Consider the following 13,483-nt stretch of genomic DNA (forward strand, 5'->3'; position numbering starts at 1 on the left):
CTGAACTGACCCATTGACACCCCTAGGTTGGAGGAAGAAGAAGAAGAAGACTACGAAAAATAAAGAGGGAGATGAGGGATGGTTTGTAGCACTATGGTCCCGCTAGGTTTTTATATTAAAATGTAAAAAAATATTTATAAAGGTACAATAGCAAGTAGAAATGGATTATAGATATCCCAAACACAATATGTGAAACATTGGATATCTAATCTATAATTTGGCAAAACGTTAGGTAACCTAGGTGTCATTTACCCAAAAAAAAAAAAAAAACACAAAATACAATAAAGCTAAACATGAAATAAGTAAGCAGATTGATAACGATACTAACCGTGACGGAGGTAGTTTCTCTCGTCTTCCCCGATCCCTAACTTCATGTTAATGAAATTGTCTCACAGGAGCCATTACAGCTCTCTTCTTCCTCGCAAATTCAAACAGTGCATACTAGGCTTATCACCAGAGTCCAAAATCCTTGGCCTTTGCAAGTCGGGCGCCCTTTTAGGAGCTCTACATCTTCTTAATTCCACAGGTTCCAGCGAAATCTCTAGAAAACCTATCGTCTACGCTTCTCTGTTACAGGCTTGCACTACAACCCTCTCATTCATCCACGGGCTCCAAATCCATTCCCACATAATCAAGTCTGGCCTTGAGTGTGACCGTTTTGTAGGAAACAGTTTACTCTCATTGTACTTCAAACTCGGTCGTGATTTTTCAGAGACCCGAAAAGTGTTTGATAATTTGTTTGTTAAAGATGTAATATCGTGGTCTTCTATTATTTCAGGGTACATTCGTATTGGAAAACCCTTGGAATCGCTTGAAATGTTTTTGAAAATGTCTGAACTCGGAATCGAACCCAATGGGTTCACCCTTTCAGCTGCAATTAAGGCATGTTCAGAGCTCGCTGCTCTGAAGCTTGGTAGTTGCTTTCACGGAATGGTTCTAGGACGTGGATTTGGTTCGAATTGTGTCATAGCCAGCTCTCTTATAGATATGTATGGGAGAAATTTTACTTTAGAAGATGCACTCCTTGTGTTTGATGAGATACCGCAACCGGATGCTATTTGTTGGACTTCAGTTATTTCGGCATGCACGCGGAATAATTGCTTTGAGGAAGCTCTAGGTTTCTTTTACTTAATGCAGAGGAAGTATGGATTGTTTTCTGATGGATTTACATTTGGGACTGTTCTAACAGCATGTGCGAATCTGGGATGGATGAAACAAGGTAAAGAGGTTCATGCTAAGGTACATACAGCTGGGATTTGTGGCAATGTGGTTGTTGAAAGCAGCCTTGTAGATATGTATGGGAAATGTGGTTTGCTACAGGAATCTCGTCGGGTTTTTGATCGGATGGCTACAAAGAATTCAGTAACTTGGTGTGCAATGCTTGGCAGTTACTGTCAAAATGGTGACTTCAAATCTGTTATTGAGCTTTTCAGGATGATGGAGAAGCAGGATGACCTCTACAGTTTTGGGACTGTTCTTCGTGCTTGTGCAGGTATAACAGCTGTGAGACTTGGGAAAGAGGTACACTGCCAGTATCTGAGGAGAGGAAGTTGGAGAGATGTTGTTGTGGAATCAGCTTTAATTGATCTTTATGCGAAATGTGGCTGTATTAATTATGCACACACGATTTTTTTTCAAGTTCCAGTTAGAAATTTGGTAACTTGGAACTCAATGATATGTGGTTTTGCTCAAAATGGCAGAGGTGAGGAAGCTCTTAGGTTATTTGATGAGATGGTTAAGGAAGGTGTTAAACCTGATTATATTAGCCTTGTTGGGGTTCTTTTTGCATGTAGTCATACAGGTTTGGTTGATCAAGGGCGGAAATATTTTGCATCAATGCAAGAGGATTATGGGATTGAAGCTGGTGCGGAGCACTATAATTGCACAGTTGACCTTCTTGGCCGAGCTGGGCTACTGGAGGAAGCTGAGGATTTGATTAAAAAGGCAGTTTTTAAAGATGATTCGTTCCTTTGGTCAGCTCTTCTTGGCGCATGTACAGCTTATTCTAACCCTGTTGTAGCAGAGCGCATTGCAAAGAAAATGATGGAACTAGAACCAGACTACCACTTGAGCTATGTTCTTCTTGCTAATATTTATAGGACAGTTGGCCGGTGGGATGATGCTCTAAAGATTAGGAGGTTAATGAAAGATAGAGGAATAAAGAAAATGCCTGGTAAGAGCTGGATTGAAATCAAGGGAAATATGGGATATTCAGCTCCTGTAAGAAAGAGGAATTGTCAAGATATTGGAGGATTGAGTTTGCAGTTGTGAAGATTACATTGTGGATCATCTATAAGCCTGATTTTCCGCTTCCATATTGAAGAGTAAATTTTATCAAAATGTTGGTAGTGCACATTTGTTGTACTCTTTACCTTTTTGTCCAACAAAGATGGAGCCTAGCATCTGGAATTTCTGGATTTAGTGAAATATGGGAGATGCATGGTATGAGCACCGGGTTTGTCTGGTGAACGCTAAAGTTGCAGTTGGACTAAGCTGAGCTCAAGAAGATCTGTAATTCAATAAGTTGCATGTACCAGAGGTATCTCTTTCCAAAACATAAAAATGTCTGCAAGATTATTCAAATTTCTCAGATGCTCCTTAAATAATAACATGTAATACATAAACAGAAAGAGTTTAATGAAGCATCAAGAAGAAGGATATTTGGAGATGGTTTTGAGAAGCTGATCATGATATCACACTGTGAAACAAAAGTCAGGAATTGAAGGAAGAGTTTGGATGGGAAATGGAATTGCTTTTTTGCACTGCCAGATCTCAGCAAGTTATGTACCAAGTGGTGCTGCAAGTCAACTAATTTTAGATTCTTTGTTCTCATTTAAGAGGCATATGGGAGCTCAGTAGGCCATTGCAATACTAAGGACCTGAAATTGGAAGAATGGAAAAATTTGCCCGCTGACAGGATTCCAAATCTTAGAAGCTTGCATTTTCTAAGGTGTCGTTGTTAGAGAGGATATTTTGACTGGCTTTGATTGGATAATTTATTGCAGATATATCATATTCTAATAATCTCAGGATGCTATTGTTTTTGGTATAAAAGAAGTTTTATAAAAAGAACTAGAACTCACTACATATGTTAACAGTGTTCACAAGCAAAGAGGAAAAACATTCACAAGTAATTATACTAGTGTAAAGCAAATCACAGTGGCTTTAAGTTTAGTGCTGTAACCAGGTAAGTTGTTTCTTAACCGGATCAGCTACTCAAAGACACGGAGTTTTAAGAACTGGGGATGCTACTTAAAGATCTCAGTTCAAGTGAGGAAAAGTCAAAATCTAAAATGTTGTTCAACTCTACTAGGGCCTGGCTTCCAGCAAAATTCAATCATTTTTAAGGTAATCAGCTTAGTTAAATCTTGATTAAGTACTTGATTGAATCTTTCTTGTACTCTATAGTTGTTTGTATGAGTCAATTGTCCTGGTTTCAGGGAAAGAAAAGAATTCCCTTTATCTAAGTGATTATTCATCCAACAGAATTTATCCAAATTCTTAAGAGCATCCTTTTTTGTTTTATTTTTATGGAAATGAAATACTCGATAGCGGGGTGTAAATGTTGATGATGCAAACACATTATTGATTGTTAGGTGAGGAGAAAAGAATCTCAACCGTTCAATCTGTCCAACACTGCATCTCTCTCTCTCTCTCTCTACCACCATGCACCCCCTGCAACCCCACTGCCGCAGCATCTTTGCCTCTCTCTCCCGCTCAAAGTTGCAATCTAGTGCCCCTTATCTTACCCTCTCTGCATCCCCCCGCTCCCCATCTCTGTGTCTCCCGCCCACTCCCTTCTCCCTCTCTCTCCTTTGCATATCAAATCATTTCATGCATTGTAGATTATGGTCAAACAAACCAGAGAGGGGAGTTTTCCATAGAGTCAAGATTTCAATTTAAGCGTCACACTCCAGTCTCCTGCGTTTTCGTGGAAAGTGAAAGGGGGTAACCATAATACCTAGTGAATTTACTCCCCATAGTACCTCATTATGGACTTGAGAAGAAGGTAAAGTTCTGGAACTCTGTCCTTGTTTTTTCCTGCAGCCGCTTTGTAGCGACTATTTCGTTGGGCCTCCTGTCACACCCCAAACTACCCCCTGGGAGGATTAGGTAGGTGACCCAAATTGCACTGCAGCAATCCGCCAGACCCCAAGGATCTAGAAGTTGTTAGTCCATTCACAGACACACGCATCCACAATAATACAAGATGTAAAACACAGTGCTGCGAAAAGCTATATTTGCATTAAACTTGAACAGATAATAAAGAAGACAAATATGTACAAAAACATTGTTTTAAATCACTCTCTCTCACTCTCAGAACATTTGCAACCCCCAACTCTATCCGACACAGCTTACACAAAAGAATATAAATAGGGCAAGGCGACCCGAGCCCCAAAAACAAAGTTGTACAAAAGAGGGAAACTCCAACAAAAAAAACAAAAACAAAAAGGAGTTCTATAGTCAAGCAGAGTCAGCTGCACCCCTCACGGGTCTTCCTTAGCTATCACCGAAAATACTCGTACCAACATTATGACATCCGTCTGGGTCCATACCAATATCGTCATAACAACCATAGCCTGCCTCCGGGAGATAAGCCTCCCCGCCACAGTGACATCCACCTGCAGGATCATCTAACAAAAACATATATAACAGAGTGTGAGCTCCACCGAGCCCATGAATGAAATATCACCATGCATGCACATGCAAGCACAACCATATGAGTCCTACATGAGATGCAGTTCATTTTTTTTATCAGCCACCTAACATCACAACTAAGGCGGGTTAGTGCTACTACAATCCCCAATACATGTATCCCTGGTGCGGGCTTTTAACCCCTTCCCGCAATACACCCATTGAGTTGTCGGAAAGGACCGATCAGCTCCCGCATCAGTCACCAAGGTCAGCCCGACCAGCCCTCTGGGATTAACCTGTGAGGCATGCATTATCTTTTCACATATCATATTTCTTTTGTTGGCTAACAGTCCCATAACCACCTTTTCGGTGCATCACAATTCCATTTCTTTTCTTTTTCTTTTTCTTTTTCCCTTTCATATGGTTGCTCTCACAGACATCCAACACCTTAACCCCTGTTGGCAAGGGTGCGTAGCACAGGTGATGACACTCTAGCCCAATGCATCTACATGGCATAGTATGAGTCGGGTGGTGTCAACCACATCCCATTCTACGGGCTACCACAAGCCTCATTTCCAAGCCAGCTACGGCATCTAGTCTAGCAATTCACATACAACATTGATTGTCCATTCACAGTATTCACCAGTCAAACATTCCTTACTTAACAGAATTCACAGTAATTGAAATAAGTAAACAGTGTAATAGTATTATTATAACTTGTTTTGACTTATTAGCCATGTTGCATTTACACACACGGTGTAATTTCACGCACCTTGTTCTGACCGTCGATTAGTGTAGTTTATACACGGACATGAAATCTTCTCCCCTGTGGGTACTTTGGAAAAAGTAAAGTCTAGGAAGTCATTTACACCAGCTTCATATAGATCGCCTGCACGGAATATACGATCTCGTGACCTATGAATCCAACTCCTATCCATTTGGTTGTAGCCTAACCACCTCACAATACCTATTAAAAGAGAATAGTATCATACTGAAGTCCAATGTAAGGTAAGTATCTCGATACTGAACAATCACCTTCTTTATAGACATAAAAATTTAGAACTCCTACTTTAATAGGACAGTGACTAAAAATTTAGAACTCCTACTTTAATAGGACAGTGACTATTGGTCTTGTTAGACTTCTAAAAATACACCAAATAATCATAGTTGAAATAAAAGTATAAACTCAGTAGGTTGTTTTTGCAACAGAACAAATTAACCTGAAATAATTAGAAACTGATTCCAATAGCTATCACAAACCAAAACAACACCATCAAACTTGGTTTGAGCCATGTTGGGAGGAAAGATTAAAAAAAAAAAAAAGGAAGACTAGGGTAATGGAAATATCCAATCTTGAAAGCAAGTGTGTAATTAATAGTAATTTTGGACATTCTTTAATCTACTAAAGAAGTGATCTAGAAACACAACCATTATAAAGAAAAATAATCATAATAAAAAAGAGGACAATGATGACAGTCTAAGAAGTTCTCTTTGAGATGTATCATCCTAGGGTGCCATCAAACATGACCTGTGAAGCTAGCATTGCATGATAGTAAAAAAGCTTAAAAGCAGAGCAAGAGAGAGAAGTAAAAAGAAAGAATAGCTTAGCTAGCCTGGTTGGTATCAAAATAGGATTTCAAGAAAGTGTTTTCTATCATTGAACATCTCTCTCTCTCTCTCTCTCTCTCTCTAGATTGCCATGGGAGAATACTCTAAGTTGGATTGTGGGACAACTTTTGTTGGTCTAAATTGAGGTTTAAAAATCTCTCTCTATCTCTATCCTAGATGCTATAGGAGAATACAAGAGGTTAATCTGAACTATATAGGGCAAACCTTAAACTTATAGTAGGAATAGAATGGAATATTTCCACTCTAAAGTCTTTGACCCCATCGGTGATTTATGTCCCAGCTCCCAAACCCACCCCCTATTCACTCACCTTTACTTCCTAACCACAAGCACCTATAATGCAGATCTCTTTTCTATAAACCATCTGGTCAGGATGCAATATTGCAATTGAATTCTAGTTAATTAGAGCAATCAAGTCCATAGTGTTTAAGCTTGATGTTGTCACTGTTAGGTCTTTGATTCACGACCTATCTCTCCTAATGTCGTGACCCCATTCCCCCATTGTTCCCCTTTGTTATTCCCTGTTTTAATGCCTAATTTGGATTTGTCTTCTTTTTCTCCAACCCCCACCCCTCATTGTTGCTGCTCTCTTGTTCTTTTAATTTTCTGCTTTACAGTGAAGGTAATGGACAGAACTACAACTTAATGGAAGCTGTTCACTAACTGCAGCCCCTAAAATCTGAGTGGTTTTTATTTCTACTACCCTATTCTTTAATTCCCTTTCACCTATTTTATGCTATAGTTTTTCTGTGTTGGCAGTGTTGCTGTCTTGACATGAATTTTGGCTGAAATTCTTGCTATGCTTAATTAGTCTTACAATTTTTAGGATTCTTGAAAGTTCATGCATGCTAGTATTTGACTTAGTGTACACTCTCCCCCATAATACAGACCCTAACCTACCTCGCTAGTATTTGGGGTCAATATCAATTTCTCTATGGAAAAATGAATATAAAACAATCAACCCACAATTGCTGTGGTAACATACTTATAGTGGGAATTGCACCAAATAAAAATTTTCAAAGAAAAGTGACAAAATGAGAATGAATTTGCAAACCCCAAATAAAACGCCACATATAAGAGAAATCCAAACTCAAAGAACCAGAAATGTGATTAATAAACACTTTGACACCCACTTTAGTAGAAAATTTTTCTGATCTAGTAAGAGGCCAAACCTAATCATCTAAAATATAATAAGCTCTTAAAAGAATGAGTAATATAGCCTTAGATACATAAGATTAAAAAATAGAAGAAATTTAAACATTCCAACATCCATCTACAATTAAATCGCTAACCTTAGAATATAAAGGGTATGGATGAATAAAAGCAGGAACCATAATATTGTTCAGAGATGGTATCCAATGATCCTCCCATATTGAAATATCCCTTCCTACCCTCAACTCGAAAACTTTTGCGATACTGTTCGTCTGTTCTATATTGGAGATCCTTTTTTCCTAAGAGTTGCCTCATGAAATAAAGACTGATTGTGGAAGTATCTAGCTTTTCAAATAGATGTACATAAAATAGAAGGGTTTTTTTAGAAGGCGATATGGCAAATTAAGGAGAAGAGGATAGTTATGTATAGAAAACATAAAAAATCCTAAATCTCCTTGGAATTTTGGCTTACACATGGCAAACCAAGAGATAAGATACCATTTGTTTTGTGGGGGGGGGGGGGGGATGAAATAAGAGACCATAGTCACAACATTTTTTGAAAAGCAGAATTGATAGAATCAAGGATCCTACACATTGAGGTAACAAAAAGCAAGATATCAAATAGGTTGGACACTAGTTTAACACATTTAATTAACATACCTCTAGCTGATTGTCTTACTCTATTAACAATCTGCTCCTAGTTTGCCTGATTTCTCACCTCTATAGCATCCAATTGAACATTGTTTAGTTGAATACATGCAACCTATGAATTCTATTGTTCATTGCTCACTGTTATTGTTGTCCCGCTAATGTACGTGCATCATGTATGCTGCTGCCCCCCCCCCCCGCCCTAACTAGACAGTCCTTAAGAGTGATTGGTGCCTACCTTAGGTTAGCATGTTATCCTTGTAGGAAATTTTAGGATCCATCAGGTACACTGGGTTTGGATTTTCAGGCTTGAAAGCCATGAAATAACGCAATAATATATTGTTTATTGAAGAAGCCTAAGACTGTGTTACCATCACTATATCCGATTGATTCCTCTCCATTGGTTTGCAGATCTCCTCCCGTCTCATTTCTACATGGAGTTTATTTAAAAAAAGTATCTTAACAGGAATTATACCTTGCATATATAAATTTAAGGAATGACATCCTATATCAGCAGTAGACAATGGAGAATAAATGCATATAGAATAGAGAGAGAGAGAGAGAGAGAGAGAGAGAATACATATCAAATCTTTCCGCCCACCATAATCTACGACTAATAACGCCTAAACAAGATTGCAAATGACGATATTTTTACCATGGATTCCTACATTAGAGGGAAGAGCATTTACTTGAAAGGGAAGGCCTAGAGCTGCTAGGGATATAAGTAGCAAAACTAGAAGTAAAGGAATTGAATAGAGTTCTTCAGAAATATTAACAGAATTTCATAGAGGAAGATAAGTGGAACTTGTGTCTCAATTTATAGCTAAAAAGAGTGCAGTAACTAGAGAGATATAGAGATAGAAAGCAAGCCGTAAATTGATCTAGAACAGGAGTATGCAGATTAGAAAAAGTAACAATAAAAATTAGGAGAAGAAGAATTGAAGAGAGAACACCTGATTTGCAGTAGAACTCAGATAGGAGAAGAAAAGCAATTGGACTTCTGGAGTACCAGTCCCGTATCAAAAAATCTAGAAAAAAACTTCAAATTCTATGATCAAATCATGTTGAACTGATGGTGGATCCGTGGATATACATTTATATAACCTTTTGAAACTCGTAATTAGACTCATTAAATGACTCCTTATCACTTCCACAAACAGACATGACTTATAGACTCAAAACGGAATACTATCTAAGCTAAAGTATCCTCATCTAACTCAAGTACTTAAGACACTAATCTCATGTACTACTTCAGCCCACTTTATATGCTTCTAGGTAAGGCCTAATGCAACAAATAACAAATAAACATCCATCCCAAGGCCCATAGAACCCATCCATGCCCCAAAATAATGTCCTCCTAATTCCTAAACTGTATTCCTTTAATTTTCTGTTGACCTTGATCTGTTCCTCTTTCCTCTTGTGAGATTTATGAAAAGGACACCATAGTGTTTCTCTCATGATCTTTATCTCTATTGTCCTCCTCCTCCACACGTGTATGCAACACAAAATAATAAAATGAATTTAAAGCAGAGTAGAAGAGAGGCAGGTGTGTAGTCAAACCTGAAATCCCTTCATTCAAAAAGCTAAATCCCGTAAGAAGGCAACCTTTTTCTCCTTTGCTACTCAATAAAAGACAAGTTAAGCACTTGAAGCCAAAACAGTCAGTTTGACAATATTCCATGGAGCCTTAGATTAATTATTACATCAACTAAAGAAGAAGAAATCTCCCAACTGGTCTAGTACCAAAGAAATCTCAATTCGACAGAAGGGAAATCTTCTACACCAATGCCGTCTAATTCTAGTGCTTAGCCTACATAACGCATGCTATCATTTAAATAAGAGAAACACTGAGGGGTCTTCCAAGTTTGAAATCTTATTATAAGTGGTTATAGTAATCCATAATAATTAAAAAAAGAAAAAAAAACAAAATTCAAACAGAAGTTGCAGAGTACTGATCAACATTAATTCTTTCACGCCCAAATCCAAGTTAGATTTGGTCTTTCTCAGAGGTTCCAATGGGCGAGGGTTGGTCATGTATCCGAAGAGAGAGAGACAGAGACTCAAACATACCTTTTGAAGCCCCAAATCCTCCACAGATGTTGCAGCGGGAGAGTGCCAAGCTTCTTCTGAAGCCCTAAATCCTCCGCAGAGGTTGCAGCGGGAGAAAGATTGAAAGAAATTTGAGAGAGGGTGGGAGATTTGAGAGTTGATAATAAAGGGACGGTTAGCGGGAGTGAGAATGAGAGAGATTTGAGAGAGGATCGACCGTGAGCGCGGAGGAAAGAGCGGGAAGAGTTTGGGTTTTGGTGGGAAAGGAAATATTATGCGGCGTTTCACAATAAATGTCGTTATATTGCACTCATACTTAACCACCATGGTAAACGCCGTGGTAGCTGCTTATAAAAATGGATAAATTCCGACGTTTTCTAGCAAATGCCATTGTAGATAAACCTATCACGGCATTTTATTAAAAGTGCCATTGAATATGCACACCAACAGCAGTGTTGTTATGCTCTAAACGTCATTGTAGCGTGAGATAAAAAGGCATTTATTTGTAACGCCGTCTATTGTCCTATTTATGATGACTTTTCAAAATAAACGCCGTAGAATATGCCTCTATGATGACATTTCTAAACAACGCCGCCATATCTCTCGTGCTAAATGCCGTCATTGATGCTTTTTCTTGTAGTGGATCCACCAGAGGTCGGTTCTTCAGAAGCAGTTTTGAGTTAAGAAATGATCAACAAGAGAAAAGAGATGATTGAGATGAGGTAGCTAGTTACACAAATGGTTCAAGAAATGCAAAGTCTATCTCAAGGAGACAGTGCACAAATCCTCGGAGAACCTAGGGCGATGCCAATACCCAGGGTACAACCCAAAGTTGTGATAGAGGAGGAAGAAGTTGTGGTTATCAACACCCCAATCCCCCTAAAATTGAAAGAGAGAAATAGATGAGGGGGGAAATTGAAAAACTGGAGATTGTTGTGCAAGGGAGAGCAGTAGCAAAGCCAGAAGATGATTTGGTCTCCTGATGGGGAGAATACCTAAAGACTTCAAATGGAAGCTTGACAAATTCGACGGGATAGGGATCCCAAAGCCCACCTGAAGATCTTCATTACTGTGGCTAAGTCATGGGAGCTTACAGAGAATCAAATGGGTCAAGCCTTCCTTTATTCATTGGCTGGATAAACTCTGAGATGGCTCACTCAATTGGATCATACTCAAACCCAAATCTGGTCGGCGGTGGTGACGGAGTTCACCAAGCAGTATTCTTACAACACTGAGGTAGATATTACTCGGCGTGAGTTGGAAACCTTGAGCCAAGGAGCCAAGGATTTTCTAATTTCATTATGAGGTTCTGCAAGAAGGCATCTAGAATGTAGAAACGTCCAAATGAAGCAGAACAAGTGGAAATGATACTAGGGAACTTACATGGGGAGTACTATGACCGCCTCTACTGTTAGAACATCAAAACCTTTGAAGCACTCATAACTATAGGAAAGTGAATTGAAGACAAGCTCTTTAAGGGAAAGCAAGCCCAGGCTTCAACTAAGGAAGCCTCTGGATCTTACCTAATAAGAATAACAAAGTAGGAAGAGGGAAGGGTCCCGAAGTGAACGTGGTCACCAGCGGCCAATACTAAGAAGAAGATTTCACCGACAGCTACTGCACTGTTGCTTATCCGAGGAGAACAGTTAGCTTCTCCTAGACAATTTACTTTTGTCAACATGACTCCTACTCGCCTCTTCTTCAAGCTCAAGAGGGAAGGGATGTTGGATGTCGTACCGCCATGACATGTAGATTTGGCCAATCCGCCTCCAGGATACAAGCCAGAACTGCATTGCTACTATCACAATTAGAAAGGTCACCAGACCGACAAATGTATATACCTCAAACATGCCATACAAGACCTGATCGACGCAGGGAAGATAATGTTGAAAGTGGAACAGCAACCCAATGTAACTACTAACCCTTTGCCAAACCATGGGGTGAATATGTTGCAAGAGGATGTCACTTGTGAGGACCTAGCATTCATGATCCAACCTATAAGATAAGGGGGGAAGTTGATGGATTCTCGAATTTATAGGGCTATCCTAGCAGCCCAAACCAAAGAAAATGAGATGAAAAGAAAAGAGTTAGAGGCTCTAAGGCAAAGGCTAGATGAAGGATTCTCCGACTTCGTCAAAAGATTCTGTGAAGAAGCAGAACAGATGCAACCTCGCCTAACGGAGAAAGAGAAAGTAGGGATAATCTTGGAAAATCTGCATGGGGTGTACCATGAATATCTTTACCCTCAGCGGCGTGAGATACTGGAATCATTCGCCACCCTGAATGGGTCGCTTGATGAAAATGAACTTGACTCTCCGAGATCATCCATGAAACTGTGAATGCCTTGGAAGAAGGGACAACGGGTTTGGACCCAACCACTCTGATTCGGCCCGTAGGGAGTCCCTTGAAGGAGTTAAAGAGAATTTGGAGGGATAAGGTGCATCTCATGTGGTAGATGTGTTACACCCGTGCCCAAAATACACCCTAATTTTTTGAGCTAAATTAAATTTTCATTGGTTGGTGTTGTGATGCCGCTAATAGTTAAACACCTGTGACCTTGGGCCGTAATAGTCAAAGGGAAAGCTCGAACACAAGGATGAGATTCACACTTTGATGGGCGATTGCACCACTTAAAGGTAAGATTTTAACCCTAAAAGTTATGTATCCACACCCTCTTTGAAGACCTTAAAGTGCAGGCCAAGGCCCAGAGACTTTACTATTCTTGTTTAGCCTTTTCAGCAGGAACGGATTATCGAACGGACCCACTGCTGATGAGTCCGTTCGAAAGTCCATTCATGCTGTTGACCTCTTTTGTAAAGGAAACTCCTGTGGGACTCACATACCACGAGCTCCGAGCATCTTAGATGTGTCTCCGGACATGGTGGACCCCACCCTTAACCTTCCCTAACATTGTTGGACCTCATAGATGGGCCCAAGCCTTTTGATGTATTAAAAATGGATTTTTAGAACTAAGGACTTAAACCAAATAGACCTTAAGTGGTCACTTGTTATAAATAGGACCTTAGAGCCATTTGTTAGCCATTCAATACCTCATAACCAAACCGTGGAAGCAAGGAGGAGAAGAAAAGAAAGGAAAGAGAAGAAGAGAAGGAGAGAAAGAAGGTTGGCTTTGTGGCTTGCTGATTTGGGAAATCACTATAGGACATTCCATCCATTCTAGGTAAGCCTATACCTTCTCTCTCTTTTCCGTACCCTTGGTTCTTAAGAACCCTTTCTTGGATCGGTTCTTCTTGAACCCAAGGTGCTACCTTTGGAGTATATGAGTTCAATAATAGACTCTACCATCCCTTGCATGCACCTAATAATGTACTTATAACAGCCCACATTGCTGTATTTTTTGGACTCTTGACC

General features: G+C 39.6%; 1 protein-coding gene across 1 annotated transcript; it reads left to right on the top strand.

Moving 5' to 3' along the window:
• The first annotated feature begins 339 nt into the window (after positions 1-339).
• LOC122656558 (pentatricopeptide repeat-containing protein At1g03540) lies at positions 340-2,335 on the top strand. The gene has a single exon (XM_043851141.1). It carries the CDS (start codon positions 373-375, stop codon positions 2,269-2,271), a length of 1,899 nt encoding a protein of 632 aa, XP_043707076.1. The 5' UTR covers positions 340-372; the 3' UTR covers positions 2,272-2,335.
• The last annotated feature ends 11,148 nt before the right edge of the window (positions 2,336-13,483 follow it).

This window comes from Telopea speciosissima, chromosome 1, assembly GCF_018873765.1.
Source record: "Telopea speciosissima isolate NSW1024214 ecotype Mountain lineage chromosome 1, Tspe_v1, whole genome shotgun sequence".
Taxonomy (NCBI): domain Eukaryota; kingdom Viridiplantae; phylum Streptophyta; class Magnoliopsida; order Proteales; family Proteaceae; genus Telopea; species Telopea speciosissima.